At 31.1% G+C, this 22,928-nt stretch overlaps 3 protein-coding genes and 1 pseudogene across 7 annotated transcripts in view; 2 read left to right on the top strand and 2 right to left on the bottom strand.

Annotated features, from left to right (window-relative positions):
* LOC143206622 (uncharacterized) overlaps positions 1-22,928 on the top strand; it is a 100,792-nt gene that overhangs the window by 10,295 nt on the left and 67,569 nt on the right. Inside the window, exon 1 of one of the 4 annotated variants that reach the window (XM_076419232.1) lies at positions 10,513-10,634. The exons of the other annotated variants lie outside the window; for them this stretch is intronic. The gene's annotated coding sequence lies outside the window, so the exon portion shown is untranslated. Of the gene's footprint in view, positions 1-10,512; positions 10,635-22,928 lie in introns of those variants that run through there. 4 annotated transcript variants of the gene reach the window in all.
* Positions 15,330-15,427, top strand: LOC143189390 (uncharacterized; annotated as a pseudogene).
* LOC143206625 (uncharacterized) lies at positions 16,770-17,904 on the bottom strand. The gene is made up of 2 exons (XM_076419238.1): positions 16,923-17,904; positions 16,770-16,860 (listed from the first exon to the last, which is right to left on the bottom strand). The coding sequence occupies exon 1, from the start codon at positions 17,891-17,893 to the stop codon at positions 16,961-16,963; it is 933 nt and encodes a 310-aa protein (XP_076275353.1). The 5' UTR covers positions 17,894-17,904; the 3' UTR covers positions 16,770-16,860; positions 16,923-16,960.
* The window catches only part of LOC143206623 (uncharacterized), a 419,549-nt gene continuing 414,654 nt past the window's right edge, over positions 18,034-22,928 (bottom strand). The window contains exons 2-5 of one of the 2 annotated variants that reach the window (XM_076419235.1): positions 19,965-20,421; positions 19,786-19,904; positions 19,006-19,501; positions 18,034-18,903 (exon numbers count right to left, since the gene is read on the bottom strand). In XM_076419235.1, the coding sequence (XP_076275350.1) occupies positions 18,038-18,903; positions 19,006-19,501; positions 19,786-19,904; positions 19,965-20,286 (1,803 nt within the window). In that variant the 5' untranslated portion in view covers positions 20,287-20,421 and the 3' untranslated portion in view covers positions 18,034-18,037. Of the gene's footprint in view, positions 18,904-19,005; positions 19,502-19,785; positions 19,905-19,964; positions 20,425-22,928 lie in introns of those variants that run through there. The other variant, XM_076419236.1, reaches the window with a different exon arrangement.

Genomic DNA, 22,928 nt, shown 5'->3' with positions numbered 1-22,928 from the left:
GCATAAACTCAGACAATGATGTTACTCTATAATGAAAATAAGAAATATTACCAAATTATAATATTATTCTAGAAATTAAAAGCATATTGAAAAATATATACTTTTTTAATCATTCGATGTGAAGTGAAATGATCTATATTAAAGTTTTTAATTATGAATTATATGATTATCATTAAAAAATATCGATTTTAACAACTGATATATTTTAAATAAGATCGATTATGTTAACGTAACTTAAGAAGTGTCAAACAAAAATTTTAATGAAGGTAATGTTATGACATTCAATCGAAATTTGCGAGTATGTAAAATGATCATTTCGAGAATCGATTGTACCGATTATAATATTATTAATTGTAGTCTATGGTTGCAATAAATTAAATAAATACTTGAATAAATGGCTATTTTAAAAATTATTTCTATGGCTTATTAATTGGTTTCAATAATACAATTAAGTGTTCATATATTTAAAGTTATTAATAAATTACAGCTTGTATAAGATTACTTAATTATTTTATTAATAGTTCTGAGCTTCATTTTTACATATTTATTCATAATCTGTGTTCTCTTAATGCGTTTTTATATTAAAAATCGTTGAATTATTAAGATATTTTGCTTCATTTATTAACTTCATCTTCATCTAATTAATTAACGCAGGAGACGCTGCTCTAGGTGCAGTAGGGCCTGAAATATTCTTCAGTAAGCCACTAATAACGATCGGATGTAATTATTATAGTTTCTGATTTTGATCCATGTCTTTTTGGGGGTGACTTGTTCTGTTTTATATTCAGTACTCCCATATGATATAATATATAAAGAAACAATTAAGTGAACCATATACATTGTTGTAATTAGGATTTCGAAATTATGTTGTTTATTACAATATATTTTTGTTGCTATTTTTCTTTGTTGAGTCAAAATATAATTTTAATGAAAGTAATGTTATGACATTCAATCAAAATTTTCGAGTTTTTAAAATGTTCATTTCGAGAATCGATTATACTGATTATAATATTATTAGTTGTAGTCTATGGTTGCAATAAATTGAATAAATACTTGAATAAATGGCTATTTTAAAAATTATTTCTATGGCTTATTAATTGGTTTCAATAATATAATTAAGTGTTCATATGTTTAAGGTTATTAATAAATTACAGCTTGTATAAGATTACTTAATTATTTTATTAATAGTTCTGAGCTTCATTTTTACATATTTATTCATAATCTGTGTTCTCTTAATGCGTTTTTATATTAAAAATCGTTGAATTATTAAGATATTTTGCTTCATTTATTAACTTCATCTTCATCTAATTAATTAACGCAGGAGACGCTGCTCTAGGTGCAGTAGGGCCTGAAATATTCTTCAGTAAGCCACTAATAACGATCGGATGTAATTATTATAGTTTCGGATTTTGATCCGTGTCTTTTTGGGGGTGGCTTGTTCTGTTTTCAATTCAATACTCCGATATGATATAATATATAAAGAAACAATTAAGTGAACCATATACATTGTTGTAATTAGGATTTCGAAATTATGTTATTTATTACAATATATTTTTGTTGCTATTTCTCTTTGTTTTTAAATGCATGTAAGAAATTTTTCCAAAATTATGATAACAATACTACACTTAATTATATCTCATTAAATTAACAGTTCTATTGTTCTATTGTATATGTTGGTATACAGATATTATTTATATAATAAATATTTCATTTAAAATAATTGATTATTATGTAGAAAATATTTACAATAAATATATGTTAAAACACTGACAACACACGTTTAAATCACGTTTTTTCGTGCACTATGGAAAATAAATCTCAAGAAATGTTCAAGATTACCAATTCAAAAACAGTATTATGTTTTATTAATATGTTATTGTTTTAAGACACTATTTTATCTTTACATACCTGATAATAGTATTGACACATGAATATAACCCCAAGAAGTACAAGCCGTGCATGACAAATCAACAAGGTCAAAATAAACTTGAAAGAGACAAATGGTATAATGATGAAATGAATATCAATTATAATGGAGTGGTATTCAAAGAAAATATTAAATGAGATTATAGAATAGTATCGTTAACCTCCTAGAAAACCAATAGTAAATATAGTATGGTAAATACCAATAGTAACAAATGTATATTTTGTATCAATTAGGTGTACATTTCAGTGTAAAATGGCGTAATGGATGACTTGACGGATGTCGTTATTTCACAACTATAAAATAGTAGGGTGTTGATATAAGGTGAGGAGTGTTTAGGTTAGACATAAAATATATATAAAATAATAAATAAAATAAAATTAAAAACATAAACAAGAGGGACTAAAAGTGTAAAGAGTGTATATACAATTTAAAAATGGGCACACATTAAAGGAAGACATTAACAAATTAAAATCAACAAATATAACCATGATAAAGTAGATACATCATCCAGACAGCACACACTAGCACCCATACCGAAGTGGTAATGGTTATTTTTAACGTTGGAAACTATCGACTGAAAACAGTCGAAACAGTCGATAGTCGCAAAACAGTCGATAGTCAAAAAAATAGCGACTGAAAATAATAATTACTATTAAATGCACGGTTCGAATGTTTTTTCCATTCGTGATCTCAGACGAAGATGTACGAATTCTTGTCTGTATAAAATGTAAGATAGGAAAGGATGGAGATAAATGCTTGGACTAGTTAATTTTAAATGTCTTTATATTTACAAAGCGGGACAGAAATGTATATATATATTCATTCCGGTGATAACTTTAAAAAAGAAAAGAAAAAAAAATTAATATATTATCACGTAATAAATAATATAATTTTAAAGGAAGTAGAATTACTTTTAAACTGAATGTTTTGTGGATGTGTAAAAAGTCGAAAGAAAATAGCGACTGAAAACTCTTACTAGTAAAAACAGCCGAACCAAAAATAGCGACTGAAATAGTCAATAGTAAAAAGTAGTCAGTTATTGAACAGTCGATAGTCGATTTCAGTCGATTGTTCCCAACACTAGTTATTTTGTCAGCAACAATTATCTGCACTGTACAAGCTCGTGTGATTTGGTTCGTTTGAAATGTTTGATTTCCTGTTCTGTATTACCTCCACGCTGCTGTGATTTAATAACCTTCTTTTATGTTTTAAATAGAAATCTTGGATAACTTCGTTAATTCAATGTCGATATTTGCAGCCCATAAGTCCAAATATATTTTATAATTGAGTGACTAGACTAATTTATATAATCCTGAGTCAAATTGGAAATATTTTAAGACAGTTCTTTGATTTTCAGCCCGATTTATTCAATTTTTTGTTTAATATAATGCTTTGAGATGTATGTCGAGGTATTGTGCTGATTCTCCTTGAAATATTGGGGATCCCTCAAGTTATATAATTAAGTTTTGATCATATTTTGATCTATTAAGCTGTATTATCAGCTGTTTACAATATTTAGTCCATTTATTGATCTTACTGACTGTCGCTTAATGATGATAGTTTCGTGGTGGTTTAGCGGTTTTGCTTATCTTGTGTAATGCCGATAAGATACCTAGGGATATTGCATGGTAGTATTTTTTATCTATATCTTCCTTTTCAATAACCACCTGCTCCTCTATATAATTGGTCGATTGTTAAATGGTGATTTCGAAATTCAAACAGGAAATTGGCTTAACACGTTTTAACTGTAGTTTCTAAAATAATTTCTATATTGAAGGTAGCCTGAGAAAAATTTATCTAGATGAAAGAGAATATGGTAAAGAGATATGGATAAATAACAATATTGTATTGGTAAACTACTTTTTTGTTACATGTTTGAAATGAAAATAATGTAATAATGCATAATAATAAGTATATTTCTATACAAAAATATAGACACGATAAATTCTCTGCAAAATTAATAAATGTAATTCGTATAGATAATTTATGATCATTTTGGTGTCATAAAAGCTGCATCTTGCGGCGGCAGCATAACTCACACTCTAATTTGTCGTTTCGCACTTGGTGCATAAATTGACCATTGCAAGCGTTACTTTATTGAATTATACCGCGGCAGTTTTGAAAAATCGACACATATATTCCTATTAAATGCGGTTCATTATTCAAGAAATAACGGCCCCATTCGAAAATGCGGGGTTCCTAATGGCTAGATAGCCGGGAACATTATAAATATTTTCAGTATGTAATTATATATGTTTCGTTCCGTGTAGTAATGTAATAATAGAAAAGTAATTAAATTTGTATATACGATATATTGAGAGACATGGTGATAATGTTTAAATGAAATATGATGTATAATTACAATTAAAATTATTTAATTATTAATTATTTCTTTAAAAAAAATGCAGTGTCTAAAAAAATATAAAATTTTGTTTGTTTTATTTGGTCGCTCTATTCTTATTAATTTTTGGATAAGAAAAATGAATTCAAAGAAGAAAAATATTCTATTAGCTCTAGTTCTTGGTTTAGTGCTTCGTAAATATTAATTAGATATCCTCAAACATTTAAAGTGCGTTCTTTTTTCAATAGTATTTACATTCTCAATTGTTGAAAAATACTAATCAGATTAGTTGATTTGTAAAAGAAAAATCGACCGCTCTTTATATCGTCTTATTTATCTCTCATAGGAAATCCTGAAATTATTTTTCAGAAAATGTTATTATTGTAACCTTCATCTTACAAGTCTTATCTTCTGGCAAACTAATATTTCGCATGAGATTACATGACTCAACCCTGCTTGGCACACAGATTGGTTGATTATATTTTTCTTCAAAATTAGGGTCATGGGATATTAAAGGTCTTTTGAGCTATATTTTTTCTACGTTGTATTTATGTTCTACTTTTATTTCATAAAATTAGGCTAGAATAAGTATTAGTGAACTAATTTACTGTGAAATAGGTCAGATATCAGATCAAGGAGACGAAGTTTTTTTTTGTCATATGGTTTGTATATTGTAGCCAAACCATAGACATAGCAAAAACTATTGGTCGTTTTACATCTTCCATTCGTTCTCATAATATAATTGAGCATATTTTTTTAACAAAAATATAACAACAATGTTTGTTTCTAGCCTTTAAAATACTCTATAGTAAAATGTAGTGTTTACTTCTCAATAGTACACTGAGGCCATGTTCTCACAGAATGCTAGTGTTTTAGTTTCAAAATTACTCTTTTTATCGCAGCTACTTGTTGCACCTTCCATTTTAAAATTTGATTTCGTCACACAAATCCGGAAGGAATTCCTTCACCTTTTGTTCTCCATCTCCATGATATTCGCATCTTAATCAAATAGCTTAATTTTTAATAATATCTGGGAGAGAAACATGCAGAATTTTAATTTGAATAAAATTTTCATTCCGAATATTCGTATATGAAAGATTTCAAGGGTATAGAAACAGCAACAGTATCATCGTATATAATTTTTCTGGTGTGCAGGTTCGAAAAATGAAAATAAAAACGGGGAATATAGAGAAAAATGAATGAGCCAGTTATTTTTAGAGTGATTTTTGAATTCGTCAGGTGTATATGCATTAAAATAGGTTGTTTATTGAGTCCTAAACATTTTTTTTTGTTGTTTTTGTGTTAAATGTTATTGTGCTTATTAAATGGATTGTCATAAGATTTCACATTTATAGTGATTTTATTAAACTTGCTTTGTGTTTTTAGGTACTTTAAAATAATTCATTTTATTAAAAATGCTTTAAAATTATATTCTATGTTTAATATTTTGAGTTAGAAAGATAATTAATTATAAAAATTTAAACGAATTACCAACGAAGATAAAATCCCATATTGGTAAAACCGTGAAAAAATATTGACGTGAATTGTATTTGAAATATTGTTTTCTAATTGATGATTTTTTTGCTCGTTTTTCAGTAATTTTGCTTTTTACTAAATCACTGGTTGAATGATTTCTAGTAGTTAAAAGATATTATGTGATCGCTGTTTTATAATTAGTTTTATATACTTGTCTTTTAGCCTGAGAAGAAAAGTATTAACAAAAACAAAAGATCGATACGAACTTTATCCTGAATTGGAAAAATACCCAGAATGATTCACTTCATCGGTATGCTAACTAATATGATATAAATCGCAATGATTTTGCTAAAAGCCAGCAGAAAAATGGAAACCGCACAAATTAAAACTTTAACCGCTGAAAAATGAAGCGTCTCATTTTGAATGTACCTACCTTTGATTCGATGACAAAATATCACTACGTAAAAACAAAAACATCTCTCGTTTTTAATTAAATCTTCTGCGGTAACTGGTGCACTGATACGGACCGTGATGGATGGATCTTGTATCTTGCTTTGTCACCAGCAAATTGATTTATTAAAAGCTCTAGCTTGTGATTTTACGCAGATTTATCGTCACTTAATTGTACAAGGCCAGATTAGCCCGTCGAACTTTTTTTTTCCGTTCTCCATTAAATATTCCGAGAGAGTCTATTGAGCATGCTTTTCGGCTCGGTTTTCGCTAATGTCCTGGGACGTTGAAATGGGATACGGACCTGTTGAAAGGGGAACGAGGCTGATAAAAAACGACAGAACTTGATTTTGAAACGAGGGTCGGGCGGCCTGTTAATATCGTCTTTAATTGTATTGCCTAAAAGAACGACGATGAACCATCAATTTTAATGGTGCTTTCATGAAAGATATGCATTAATTTAAGAAAAATTAACGTAACAAATGCGCTGATTACGGTAATTAATGTGTTATAACCGAATAATTCGAGATGGAATTCCATTAGGTATTTCTATTGATTACTTTTAACACACTTCTTTTAGTGATACGCAAAATTTAAGTTTATTTTTGAAATAAATATATCCTTCGAATATTTATGGGAAGTATATAGCGTTTATTGAAATTAGCACAAAAAATAATAAAAATGGAAAAAAGCTACATAAAAAAATTCAGGCAATTTATGGATGCATCTAAAAATAAAACGAGCAATTTTTTAACTTCTTCGAAATTAACGAAGTGCTGCTATGTAAGCGCCTGTCCCATTGATGCAAAAAATAGATAGAAAACCCCTTCTGATGGAAAAGGTATGAAGGACATGGCGGGTGCGACAATATGTCCCACTTGGATGGGTTTTAAGGCTTCCTTGGCTAGCATTTCTTCATGAGATGGTGCTTTATCGTGTTGCCAGTTGATAACCAGGATTTTTGTCTATAGGGTTTTCAAAAACTCAAAAATCCACTTTTCATCACCCGTTACTATTCGATGTAGAAATGACTTATACAGTTGATGCAACATTTTACAGACGATTTTTCGATTCTCCATTTACCTATCTTCCTATCTTTCGGATTTACTCCATTGTTCGCAATCATTTCTTGGGCCACATTTAACGCTTCTGCCAATTGGTTTTGAGTTTGAGTTGGGTCATCATCATATTGCAGTTTCGCATCTTCTAATGATTTCGGTTTGCCACCACGTTCTTTGACTTGCGCTTCGAAATCAATACTTTTAATTTTTTGAAACCACGCCTCACATGTTTTTAAGGTTAGAGCAAGCTCACCGTAAGTTTCTACCAGCGAACGATGACTTTTAGCAGTTTTTTTCTTTTGATCAAATAAGAAAAGTTATGCGTGTCGCAAATTCATATCAGACACGAAACTTGAAAATAGGTATAAATTTATCACGGTATAACTTTTGAGAAATATATCATCTTTAGTTTTGAAGCTTGATGTCAGTAGAATAAAATGACATATATGTGAAATCAAAACATTGCATAGTCCTAGCGACATCTGTAATGACAATTTCTGTAAGGACCGGTAATGACATTCCGGTACATGTGGTAATAATTTTGCCCAATTGACAAGAGAGGGTAGCTCAAACTTTATCCTTAAAATTTTCTTTTTACCATGTTTCATTTAGTAGTCTGTAACTAGCATATGTTTCTTTACCAATCCAAATACGATTTGCGGAAATTTATGATATTCTTCTTTAATTAGAAGAAATTTGTTGCTAATAGTTTCTGCTGTAGTAGCAACTAATTCCATCGATTAAATTTGTTAAAGAGCAATTTAGTTAACTCTGAGAGTCTAGATAAGGGCTGATCTTTTCCGAATTGGTGAATTTTATAATAATTTTTTTCAAACACCCAATAATAAGCATAAAAAATGTTTTTTTGCTAATATAAAAATTTGTATTTGATTGGACCCGTTTAGTGTGGTGTACTTTAAGCTAGTTCGATAGAGTGAAACATTCACTGGTGAATATTAGTAAATACAAGATGAAAATAAATATATAATTTGAGCATTATCATTATAAAATAAATCTTCAACAATCACAACATTCGACTAACATGATTTACAATTATTTGATCGTAACTTTAATTAATGAATGCGATTATTTCTATTGAGAATTAAAAAATACTTGATAACCCTGAATATGATAATTTTAAATTGAAGTTATTTTTTATATTATATTTTCAACTTCTAAATGTTTACTATATTTATTTTCAATAGGATGTAATTGTATTGTTTGGAAACATATTATTTAATGAAAAACGCAATAATTTAAGAAATTTTATTAGAAAATCAACATCAACAATTAATTCAAACAATGTTACGCTAAGTTATATTTTAGCATTTAACAATCGACAATCTTTACAATTTATTCTGTTGGTTAGAATAATCTTAATATTGTTCAGGATGTCAGAGTAATACTTTAGAATCATTGTTAAATGGCTAAATATATTTTGGGTCTCTCTGGCAGAACATTTTATTGTTACTGCTTGGCCTCTAGTTTACTTGGAAAAGGAAAAAAATCCTTATAAGTAGACTATTGATTCGAAGAAAAGGTGATTGCCAGATACCGTATAGTTTCAGAGTGGCTGTGACATACACACCACATTAAATAGGGCGAACCTTGGTTCCTCGACCTTGGAAATCTCTTGATTCGCAAGCTGTCCAACTCAACCAGGCATTTGCGTGGTACAAATTATGGCGGCTGCAGATTAACCCGAGCAAAACTCCAAATCGAAAAAGTCCCCATCCGTTGGCTCCAGAAGGTATCATACCTCGGGTTTCAGTTAGACCGTAGGTTCCAGTGGTCAGTTCAAATGAAAGCAACATCAATGGCGTATATAATCTACTTTTCCCACTCTTCTGGCGACTCTGTATAAGATGCTAGTCCGTTCGAGTCTAACTCTACGGAGCACAGGTGTGGTACAGGTACGTCTCTGAGAGACAACTTGCACTATTCCAAGTGTTCTAGTCCAAAAAAAGTCCGCGCGTTACTCAATGCCCCATGGTTTATGAGGAACGTGAACAGTCACCTTAAATCAGGTATCTCTTTCGTGAAGAGTTTCACGAACATGCTCAGTGTAAAACAACTTGATCAAATCTCTACTCATACAAAAACCCGGTTAGTTAAATCAAGTACAACAATCGCTGTCGTACCCCAGGGTCTCTGTTGCCAGCAAAATTTCTCTATCCCGAACCCGAAGCTACATCAGTAAAAGACCATTTGGTTCTAGTTGGTCAATCTGGAAAAAGAGAGGTTCGAAAGCATTCACGGTAGCTATTCGCAAAATATTCATGAATATATTCACGACAATCCGTATGATCGAAGATAATTCAAGTATTTTATAGTGTTGCGTTATATTGTAACTGTATATGTTAGATAAGTAATATAAGCAATTACGAAACAGTTTACTTTTATTTAAAGAAAGATAACGAATACCCAGGATCTAATTGATGTTAGTTTCGTGAATCACTGACATATTTAAGAACAACTTATTTTTGTCCTTATTGAACTAGCATTCCGGAAATTATTTAACAATTAATTAAGTAATTCAACATGGTCCTTCGAGTCGGACAGAAGTACCAGATATCGGATCAACAAATATAAATAGAAAAAGTTTACATCCGCCCATATACTAACATCACAATTTCATGTTGAAGTACTGATGTAGATATTGTCTTAAACATATTAAAATTTACACATGAAAAAACACTTGCTATAGTTTTTTTCTGTTTCCGCTATATCGGACTTACTTATATCTATTGCAAAAAATTGCCAGGTCGATGAGCTCATTGAAAGTTCATTTAACCTATTACATCATCTCATTATTACTAATTGGTTTTATCGTTCACAAAAATGTGTTTGGACAAAATCTCAAATTCACATGTCTTTATAGCCTCTAGCCAACTAACCATATTTCCTCAATAAAAAGTATTGCTAGATAACATACAAAGATGGTAATCTGCATAACTACTGAATATAACAAAAATATATTTATTTTTCAGAATTATGAAATATATTATTCATCTTTACTAGATTCCTTTGTTCAGTGTTTAATTTTTCCCAAAGTACTCGTACCAAATCCGCATATGAATGAGGCATTCCTATTTTATTGTTTATGATATTGTTTCATTATTATGTCGACCTCGTTTGATTGTCCATCTAAAGAGGTGTCCAATTTGGAGGGAAATTCCGATGAACATTGTACAATTATTATCAGACGTCATAAAATAATTGAGTCATCTTCAAGATAAAATTTGTTTTTTATTAACAGAAGGTTGTCGATTGGAGTGGGTGGTGGAGTTGATGTTAACTGCATAATTGGTCAGTTTAGTTATTTTGATATTTAAGTGTATTCAAAAGAAACCGGTAGATCTAAGATACATCAATTAAGGTAAGTTTGTCGGCCCATAATCATGTATTATTTTATATAGGTTATTATCTAACATCGAGGATTAAAACATTTTGTTTCATTTTATGGTCATTTTACTAATTTAAATAGCTGTAGGTTTAAATTTAAATTCAGCTATAACATTTAAATTTTATTTGGGGAAAACAAGATAACAATTTACAATCCTAAATAAAAAAGGAGATCAAAAAGAGAACTAAATAATAGCTATTTATCAACAACATAAAACGCTTATACTAGTAACATTAATTATAATGCATGTATAATGGGTAATAGGAAGAGAATCACTAGAGATACCCTGCCACCCGAGCTAACAGGCCTTGCTAGGGTAAAGCCGCAATAAGTTGTCGACTTACTTCAGACGTTAATACTAATTATAATTAACGTGTAATTCCTAGATAAAAAAAAAACAAACACGCTAGATAGGCTGCAACTATAATAGTAAGGACAATGAAACAAAATAGTGCGATTTTAACAATAAAATATCTCGTGAACGATAAAAAAGTGACTCTTTCAATATCAATAGATGCTCTTTAAATTTGGCAGCATGAATGAAGTAAACTTCTAGTTATTGAATCTAGTCATCGTCTGAGCTATTATGAAACTGTACTGACACTTTGATATAACAAATATTACACTTACTTTACTTTATCATTCGCACCAAATGTACTAATATTGTTGTAAGTTGTAGAACGATGTAAAACTCATAGAATAATAGAGATAACACTTAATAGGGATCTTTGGATAAACTCTATATCCCCCGTTAGTAAAAAACGTAAATTATCTAGTTCTTCTCCTTGTTAAACCATTTTGATCTTTTTCCCAATTTCATTTCCACAAGGCGAATAAGATGAGAAAAATGAACGTTTTAAATGCCTTTTCAAACACACTTGTTCAAGGATGTATATTCCTGAATCTATGAGCTACAATGGATCCAAAAATGTGTCCAAACTGTCTTGGATATGTACCCTTAAATCAATATATTTATTCGGATACTTATTCAAAAAATCCTTTAAAGAAATGAATCCCTTCGAAGTAGTTATTAAATTTTTAGTTGTTGGCAATTTAATACATTTGTTTTTAGTTGGGCAATAAAATATTGCCCTATTTGGGTACTGAATCATTTTGCACTACAATTCCTAGTGTATTGAACTTACGGTTACTCCTCCCTTAAAAGGATTATATTCAAGAGCTACTCTTTTAGTAAAATTACAGTTATCAAATAGTTGATACACAAATAAAAGAATACCTCCTGTTTGCATTAATATGAATACATTTAAAACAACAAAATAAGCGGTAACGATCATACATTTCTTTCATACTCTATGTAGTCAGTTCGGGATTTTTAATATTATAAAACCATTTTTAATGATAGTCAGATACTTTTTCAAATGAACTCGATGCTGCTTTTCTTTACTATATGTGCATAAAAGTAGTATCAAGTTCAAAATAGTGAGATCTAGATATTGGATAGCTCGAAACATTTCTCCAAAATCGCCTGTAAAGTTATATCTCTATTTTCTCTGTGATAGAAACCTAGAGTTGACAACCCATCATGTTGATTTCATATCATCGCTTAACCCTTCCCAGAAAACATAAGTTGCTTGCATATACCGTAAATATTGAAATTTAAATTTATAAGATTTTCTTGATTTGATATGTTTTTATTTCTGTTTTAAAAGATTCATGTAAAAAAAGAAAAAAGACTTAATTTAAAAATTTAATTAATTAAATTTAAAATTATAATTAATTAATTAATTATTAAGTTTAATTTAATTATTTTGCTTTAATATGGACTATTTATAATAGCAAATATATTTAAAAAGTTTTGGTAAGATTGGCAACAAATTAATGAAAACAATATTAATCTACTAGTATCTACGGCTACTGACTACTTAAAATAGGATGGGGCAAAAGTCCCGCTACTATTCTATTCTGATTGCGCGCCATATTGGTTGTGTGGCGTTTAGCTTAGTCTTGCGTTCGCCATTGTATTGTGTAGACGTACATATTTTATTGTGGATAAATATACGCCTTAACAACGACCAGAAATAATGAGAATATTTATTGAAAGTTATCGTTCCATTACTGGCACTGCGGAAATTGCTTCAACGGTAGCGGGACTTTTGCCCCACGTTGTGTATGTTTATAATTTCAAGGGCATTTTGCTTTATGATATTATATATATATATATATATATATATATATATATTATTATATATTATATAATTGATATAACTGATATATTTTAATAAGTTAGCCATTCTTTGGATAGTGAACTTTTTCTGTGATAAAAATGGGCACTCAATTATTATGGTTATGATATCAAAACCTCAAATTTATGGGGATTGGGCCATTAACAGATTCTCTAAAAAGATAAGAAAGCATATATGTATATGGTATTTTTCGTATTATTTATAGAAGAAATGTTAAAAAAGGCAATTGGAATTTTAATAAAAAGACAAGTTCAACCTCGCCGATAGGTGATATCATCGACACAGGTTAAACGACCTCTCAATGTCCCCCGAAAAGAGAAAAAACCGCACGCAACATCCGACGTTCCTTTTTTTCCCGCCTCTTTTTCTACATCTCGTTCTTTTTTCCATCATTAAAAACATTTCTTTATATCCGTTGTTGTCCGAAGTGGTCGCCGATAATTCGGCTATTTTATAGCCGCCCGAATCGGCTATTATAACATTTTCGAATGCGCCATTAAGAACAGAAGAAAAGAAAAGGGACCCCGACCGAAATGAAATGCAACATAATTGCACAGATAACTGTTATCTAACTGGCAATAAGGAATTTGGATGGGCATATTCAGAACCACCGAAGAATGAACGTAAGCCGAATGGCACGATTGTGCATAAATTAGGACGATAATGATTGTTTCGGTTCTTCTTCTTTTAGGTTTTTTCAAATTGTGAGAGTAAAGTGGATCTTAATTTATAACAATTTCGGGGACAGGTTCCGATTGTTTATCTATTATCGGCTAATTGTTAATTATATTTAATTGTTATTTTTGCTTTCATTGAAAAGCTTTACATAATATATATGTATAAAATATATATATATAATATATTATATATAATATATTATATATATATATATATATATATATACAATTACAGCCTTCAGAATACATATAGTTCTATATATACACGGCGACTGAAAAGAAAGTTTATAATTTAGTCATTGAGGTTTAAAAAAGGTTTGTCTAAACAATGTTAATTAATTTATACTATTTCGGTATATTCTTAGTGAGTTAAAGCCGCTCCCAAAACAAAATATTTTTGGTATTAAAGGTATTTTCTCTTCAGCAGGTATACTTCATTATGGCTGCCATTTTGAATTTGATATTTTCCTCAAAATGTGGCAGGAAAGTTGAATAACTGAAGTAACTGAAATAACTAAAGGAAAAAGTCCACAGTCCGTAGTTCCGATTGAAATCTTGAGGCTTTCATTCTGGTACCAATTGAGATTTTGGTTGGAGATCACGAGGACATTGATCTTCATTATCTACGGCATGTTTCTGTTCTTGAGGACATTAAATATTGACTTCTCCAATATTCTTACCATTCTTTTTTTGGATTCATATTTAAATGACAAATGGTTGCGTTTAAATATGTTTATGTTAACATTTACTAATAATGAAGTCATTGGGAAAATCTTTAAGGTAACTCAAAAATTAGTACGCTAGAAATTGTTCCCATCAAGAGGTCAAATTTAATTCCGCTGTGTAAAAAGGGTCAAAAATTTAGACACACGCAAAAGTATTGTGTGAAAGGGCAGGCCTATATTCAAGAAAATATTAGATATGCAGACGGCACTGCAATGCACTGCAGAAGTTATGCAGGACTGAAAAATGGTACATCAAAAGTCAGTATAAATTCACAATTACAATCAAGCACAAGCCAGTAATAAATCAGCAAGTAGTTCCGTATGATTCCTTGATGTTAAGTTCAGGTGCTTAACTCACATGTTCAGAAAAAATGTGAAGAACTCAAGCAGAAGTATAAAAATTATACTAATTATTTTTTAAATTAATTATATCTTACATTAGATAATGATATCGTATCGTATAGTACAATCTTAATTTACAATTTTATTACTACTGTTCTGTTGTACTTGCATTAATACACAAGCAAGGCGACTACGGGATTAATGCATTAGTATGCATTTCCCAAATAACTACTGATCATTGAGAAGATATTCTGCTCTGTCAGTATATAATTAGTTTTTGCTTTACCAACGTAGAACCAAAGTCTTTAAACAAGTGTAAACTTAAGGTTAGGGCTCTGAGGTTGTACCAGCCAGAGCAATAGAAATATCGTACAATGAGTCCAGAACAAGGTACTGAGAGGTATTGTTAACACTCCATGGAATATTCGCATACTATATATTCGATAATCTGCATAAGGACCTGAAGGCAGAAAATGTCGATAACGGTATCAAGGGCTTAAAATAACAGAATCTCCAGTTCCTAGATAATGATGGCTTAGTCAAAACATTAAAATAAAGTAAAACCGTTTGATCCAGTTCAGTGAGGTTATAAATAAATCGCATTGCATATTAAAAACAGTGACATAGCGTCTGTTATGTTGTTACCAAGGCGTCTATCATTGATTAGGTACTTAATTTTAAAACCGTAGCTAATTAAGATAACGACAAATAGCTTATTCTACTCTCTTCGGCGGTACAAAATTGGAACCATACACAGAAGATTAGCATGGCCCCTGCGCAAGGATGATGCGCAAAATCGTGAAGCGTTCCACATTTTTATGACTAAAATGGATAGTCTTGTTCAACTGGAGTGGGACTTGCTAGAGGGCGATAATAAATTGTGGTTTATTAAGCAAGACTTTTTTGCTTCTATAACATTATCTACTGATAGGTATAAGCAGGTACTGTTAAATAGGCTAATGATCGGGCATTGTCAGTTCTCAAATTCATATCTTATGACTGACGATGTTCCTCCGTTGTATGATTATTGTGGACTAGTAACTACAGTCCGACATGTTTCACAATCATGTGAGGTCTATTCGAGATAGACATAATTTACCTGGAAATCTGGAAACTCTTTTGACTTCAAACCACATCAATAAAATATTTGATTATTTACATTAATTTCTTATCCCACATTAAATTTTATTTTGGAGAAACCAAACTATTTTATATTTGTAACCTTTACGTTATATTTTATCTATTGCTTTGGTCTCAATATATTAATATACTAGCTGACCCGACAGACTTCGTCCTGTCAAAAAGATTTGTAATGTGGCAGTTTTTGTGCCTACGTATTTTAAAAAATTCTCCTGAACAGAACCATCACCCTGGTGATAGGGCGTTGTGAATAAAAAATAATTAAATAAAACATATATAAGGATTGAAAAGTAAGTAATCGCTTTATTGTTAATCATGTGAATCATAATTATTATTATTATTATCATTATATTGCTTTGTGGTATACGATGTTTTTTGTTTGATTACCTGGCGCATAGATAAACAAATCTGATGGTTTTCCAACACGGGAACAGGCAACATACAATTGACCATGTGAGAAACATGGGTTTTCTAGATTAATACCACAAACACTTAATGATTGCCCCTGGGACTTGTTTATAGTCATAGCAAAAGCAAGCCGTCAACATGTCTATAGGAAATTTGCCATTACCAATGTCAATGAGTTGTTTAGAGAATATGTTTCCAGATTGGTCATTTTGCATCTCGACACGCATATTCTTGCTTAAATGAAGTACTTTAACATGTTTCCACAAATTGGAGGACTTTAGACATGCATTGAGTTCATCAGCTGGCGTTGATCGTGGAATCACTGGCAATGTTTGACGAAAATCTCCTGCTAATAAAATCATTGCACCACCAAATCGGTTATTATTGCTACGTAGATCTTTTAAGGTTCTGTCTAAAGCCTCCAAAGATTTTTTATGTGCCATCGTGCATTCATCCCAAACAATCAATTTACATTGCTGCAAAACCTTTGCCATTGCAGAGTTCTTCGAAACGTTGCAGGTTGGAGTTTCATTGCTTTGCATATTTAATGGCAATTTTAGTGCTGAATGGGCTGTTCGACCACCTTCAAGCAAAGTTGCTGCGATTCCCGACGAAGCGAGTGCAAGTGCAATTTTATTTTGTGAGCGAATTGTTGCTAATATTAATGAAATAAAAAAAGTTTTTCCTGTACCACCAGGTGCATCTAAGAAATAAATCCCTCCAGTTTCATCATTTGTTACTTTCATAAGAGTTTCAAATACATACTTCTGTTGTTCATTTAACAGTGGAAGATTTGTTTGAATTTATTCTTTCAAAGCGTTGAGATCATACAGTCTTTCTCGATGCAACTCTTGGTTAAAAGCGTCATGCATTGGACGATTGGGCGCGGTCAGGCCTAATTGAATTAATAGTTTGTTTGACATTATCAAGCACATGTCCTCAATTGAAATCAATGCTTCATTGTAAATTTCTTCACTGATTTGTATATTTGGATTTCTCATTCTATTCCGTATTTGATACAAAATATCATCACACATATAATCTTTGTACTTCATCCACAAATCAATTGGGTTTGATGGGAAGCATGTAGATATGATTATAGAAAACAATGTTCGTATTTGATGAGTGTGTGATGATATTACAGCATCATTGAGAGTTTGATCCCAATGAGCGTCATTTTCAAGCAATTGCAAACGTTGACAGGCTTCTCTGTAGGATCCACACAATTCACCATCAACAGTTCGTAACTGTTGGAATGATGTTGGGCCACGTACATTGACTAATAGCAGTCGTAAATAAAAACATTCATCATTGCTTGGATGTACTGAATAAATCCGGCCAATCGCATCGGTGGAATATACATCTGTATATCCTGGAACTGGTTTTCCTTGTTTCCGTCGTATAAATCTCCTTGAGGATTGATTCCAGGTATAATATTTTGGCATTTCAGAATATAGCAATGTTAGTGCGAAATCATCGTTTTGGCATGTCTCAAAAAAACTGGTTAATGTAGTAGATGGTGGCTGAGCAGCTCTTTGTACTGCGTTCTGTGCTGTAAAATACACTCTTTGTCCATTTTCTAAATGCACAGCTATGTGAACAACAGAAGGGTGTCTCTCATGAATAGGAAAAGAAAATATTCGCCAAACTGCTTCATTACTACTGACATAGCGGCCCATTTGGTATTGGGTAACTTCATCATTAGAATTCCCTGCACCAATTCCAATCACAGCCATATCACTCCCTTTGGTTACATATTTGCAAATGTATTTAATCGATTTCACTGAATGGCAAGATTCAACGTTGATGTGTGCTTTGAATGTCTTTGATAAAATGGGTGAATATGGAACAATCCAACGATTATCTATTTCAATATCTTGTTAATTTAATTTGACAATTGTTGATTTTCCATTGTCTGCTGTCGATCTGCGACGATACAATGGATAACCGTCATTACCAGTAATTGTTTCCGATATTAATGTCCGTGGATATCGTTTTGAACATTTACCATCCATCATACACGGTGAATTTTGATTAAGAGTTCCACAGGGACCATGTATCATGTTTTTGATAACTACCTCATGCAATCCAGGATCTACTTGTACATTAGGGATTTCAGCTGATATCACTGCATCAACTTCATTTGGCCTTATCTTTTCAACCAACCAAATCAAAATGTGTGCATGTGGCAATCCTCGTTTCTGCCACTCCACAGAATACATCCAGCAGCGTGTCTCACCAAACACATTATGTTTTGCGATGAAATTCATTAAAGATTTCAACTTTTGTCTAAAGACTCTGGCTGTAATATCATGACGATCAATGGATGATTTCCCAGGTAATAACTCCTGCTTAATTTCTATCCATTGCGGATTGCATGTAAATGTGATGAACAAATCTGCTGTACCATAATGACGAACATACGACATGGCATCTTGAGCATATTCGTGCATATGCCGAGGGCTTCCGATGTATGTTGCTGGAAGAATAGTCATCCGACCGACATTCTGTGCATTTCCATCAGTATTAATCGCATCTCGAAGGTGAATATACTCTTCAGATCGGAGTTTGGTTTGATTCAACCTGATGAATGTTAATCTCTCCGTTTCAATTTTAACATACATGTCATCAACATATTTGTGATATAATCGCCGACATTTCAATATGTGATTATCTGCATTTTCCCGAATCATTAGGCGGTATGAATAATAGTTCATTGAACTGACTTTTTTGTTGGTTTCAGAACCTGTAAACAGATTTTGTTTTAATAACATTCAAATATAAAATTAAAATACATAATATAGTGACTGAGATATTATCGCCATAGCTAAACTAATATTTTAGTTACCTGTAATGGGATTTATCATTTTTATTGATAAATCGTAGCCATCTTCACCTTGCCAAAATATAATGGGATATTGCAGTGCATCATATGAGCGGTGTGTTTCCTTTATAGGTTGTAATTGAAAATTCCGACGATGTAAAACAATATCACGGGATTCCAAGTTTTCTCCAACTACAACGATAGCAACTTCATCAATAGTTGGTGCATTAAAACGTCTTGTATGTTGACCTGCAGGTGTTTTATCAGCTCTGATTACAATTTTGTGATTATCGGATGGCATCAGATCCAGGGCAGTTTTAAACAATATAATCAATTGATTGTGTTGATGAAATAAAGTTTGTAATTGTTCTACAATAGACCTTTTTACTAAATTGTTATGTGCACAACGCAGATCAATTTCTTGTGGTGAATTGCCCATAAAATAAATTTGCAGGAATTTGTTGTCGCTATCTGACACTGGTAACAGTGAACCTGCTCTGTGATATATTTGCCCTTGTATCTGTAAATAAAAAAAATATTATGGTGTGGTATAAATTAATGGATTGTCAATGATCAAACTTAAATAATATTTGATCTTAAAAAGTATATATTTAGTTTTAACTAATATCTATCAAATATAAAATATAATAAAAGTGCCACTGAAACTGAATCACCATATAATATGATGACTAAGTGATATATTTCGTAATGATTAAGAAATTGAAGATTAGTAACACATCTTAACTTTGGTGACAGAAAATTTTGTTCGCTAAAATAATTATGAGTAACTGCTATAATACATACCTTGAAAGTTGGCATAAAATTTTCCCGAACTGCATTTGTTGCCCCAAATGAAGTCATTTGAAAGCAATTGTTATATTGTTGAATATGTGTCAAAAAGTGTATAGAATCTGTTCCTATTCCTGAAACCAATGAGTACAATGGTTCTGGTGGTGGATCCAATTGTATCAATTTCACTTTACCATTTGCGCAACACAATCCATTGGCTTCGTTTTTGTATTTTAATGCCTTACAGTGTGAGCAAACCAAGTTCATAGAACCAATAACAACACATTGGTAGTTACTGTAGTCAATTGACACATCGTAACTGAAAGCAGCTGGATTCAAACTTGCGCGATTATTAGTTGAATGTCGCGCTCGCGCTTCACGCGTTTGTGATATCCGAATTCTTTCACGTTCATTTCCGTCGTCACGTTCTTGTGCAGTACGATTAGATCGGTAATTAGCTTGGTTTATAGCATTTCTGGTTCTTCTACCTAAATTGCTTCGTCTTATAGGAGGCATATCAAATATAAATTATTTTTTCACTAATCACGAACTAAACAAACACTAACTAACTAAACACTCTGCACAAAACACGATATACGAATTTGTTTCGTGTATCACTTGACAATTCATCTGTCATCTGTCAAAAGTCATCTGTAACAGACAACTTTTTTTTTTAAATTTGATATGACTTGAACTCAAATCCTTTTAATCCGTACGAATTGTTTTATTTATTTAAAATTTGAATTAAATTTTAAACAAATAAAAAATTTTAAATAAATAAAACAATTCGTACGGATTAAAAGGATTTGAGTTCAAGTCATATCAAATTTAAAAAAAAAAGTTGTCTGTTACAGATGACTTTTGACAGATGACAGATGAATTGTCAACTGATACACGAAACAAATTCAAACAAAAAGGGCTATTTTTAGGGTTTTTCCAGCAATAATTCTAATTTTTCTCGCCGTAAAAACCATCCCTGAACTTCAACGAACATTTTAAAAAAAGATTTGGCCAAATTGGTCCAGGCGTTGTTGAGTTATGCGCTTAGGAACATATTTTGCGATTCATTTTTATATATAAGATTATTGTTTTATATGTGTTTTTAAGTTAATTTTATTTATTTATTTTTTTATTTTATCTATATTTTTATGTTTATTCGCTGTGTTACATATTCTACTTTTTATATTGATATATTTTAAATGTATAATATTTATTTATGTTTTATCCCGTTTTATATATAAATTGATTATTATTTTATTTATACAATTTGTGTTTGTATCGTATATGTATTTTATACACGTCTATTCTGTTTTGTTTTTGTCAACTAGGCATACTTAATAATATATATCATAATCCTAATAAAATAAATATAAGTTTCAGTTACCAAATAACACAATAGCGTTGAAGGGACTATAATTAAAAAAAAGCTTATTACTGTTAAATTACTAGAGTGCTATATTAAATAATAATTTTAGAAAAATCGCATTTTTTAAGTGACGAAAACCATTAATACTACAGTATTGTCGCATCATTTCGTCAATCATTGTTTTTATATAACTCTCTCGTCCACAGATAATGTCAGGTCAGTTTCGATGATCAGTTGATCGATTAATATTTTCAAAAACCAAATTAATATAGTAATAAGTATAATCGATATCGAGTACCTGTGACACAATGTATCTCTTTACGAATTAATAACTTCTAACGGCATGTTATTGGTATCATGTTTTTTACAACTCTACTGTTACCACCAACACCAACACCTCTACAAAAATATTTATCTGGATTGCTTCTTTTACAATTCATTGTATTGTAATTGTACCTCCACCGAGATATAAGGACATAGTACAGTTTTAACGAGGTTTGATAGCGATCTGTGATCGCACCCATTTCGTATGCATTGCCGTATTTTCGGTCAGTTTAAATAATTTTATTCCAACGTGGGTTTTCCCCAGGTTTCGCGAACAAACAGGTTCATTGAAGAGGCAGATAAAGCTATATTGGTTGTGATTCGGGCTTTAGTACTTTAATTCATAAGATTATTACGATTTCATGCATGAAAAGTACAACGGAAATGTCGATTTCGTCATACTTTATGAACAAGTTAAGTTACCGCAAAATCCCTTAGGAATTCGATGCGCGTACGAGGATTGAGTGATAAGTTTTTAGGCGCGAAATAGATTTATTCCTCAATACTCCAAAGCATTATTTTTTGAAAAATTTCTAGAAAAATAACTATAGTTTTAATAATTTCCAATTTTCTAAAATTTGGCAATATAAATTAATCGCCTGGAGCTGGATCTGATAAGTATGAAAATTATTAGTGTCATCATAGTAATGAAATCGACTCGTTTTTGAAAGGATTGATGATTAAAACAAATTGTTTGTCCTGCGTTTCTTGAACTTGGCTAAATCATTATGTCGACTCTCTGTTGTCAACAACAAATGCAACTGGATCATGCGATTTAAAAAAAACTGCTAGATTTGATCATTGGGAAAAGTGGTGATGTATCCATTACATAGTCTGGGTCTTTTCTGTCCGATTCCAATTTGTTTTAGTTCTTCTAAAACTGCCTTAATAATACAAAGCTGGTTTTTAAAAAACTATTTGAAAGTTATATGATTCAATTTTTATTAAGCAAGAATTTTTTGCTTCTATAACATTATCTACTGATAGATATAAGCAAGTTTTGTTAAATAGGGTAATGATCGGGCATTGTCAGTTCTCACATTCAAATCTTATGACTGACGATGTTCCTCCGTTGTATGATTATTGTGGACTAGTAACTACAGTCCGACATGTTTCACAATCATGTGAGCCTCTACGGTCTATTGGAGATAGACATAACTTACCTAGAAATCTGGTAACTCTTTTGACTTCAAACCACATCAATAAAATATTTGTATAAATATTTTAAAATATTTAGAGATTATGGGAGATTAGCTAGAGGGTGTGATGCATCCATTATATAGTCTGGGTCTTGTTCTATCCGATTCCCATTTGTTTTACTTCCTCTAAAACTGCCTTAATAATACAAAACTGGTTTAAAAAAAAACATTTGAAAGTTATATGGTTCAATTTTTCGCTCAGAAATCTAATCATACTGTACAGTGATCGAATTGTCATTGTGATCAATAGTGAAAGGTCGATCGAAAGA

Source organism: Rhynchophorus ferrugineus, unplaced genomic scaffold, assembly GCF_030347505.1.
Source record: "Rhynchophorus ferrugineus isolate W39M unplaced genomic scaffold, kcgeb_rfMv2 rfM1, whole genome shotgun sequence".
In the NCBI taxonomy this organism is placed as follows: Eukaryota; Metazoa; Arthropoda; class Insecta; order Coleoptera; family Curculionidae; genus Rhynchophorus; species Rhynchophorus ferrugineus.
The sequence above is the reverse complement of the archived record's forward strand: the minus strand, read 5'-3'. Positions and strand labels throughout refer to the sequence as shown.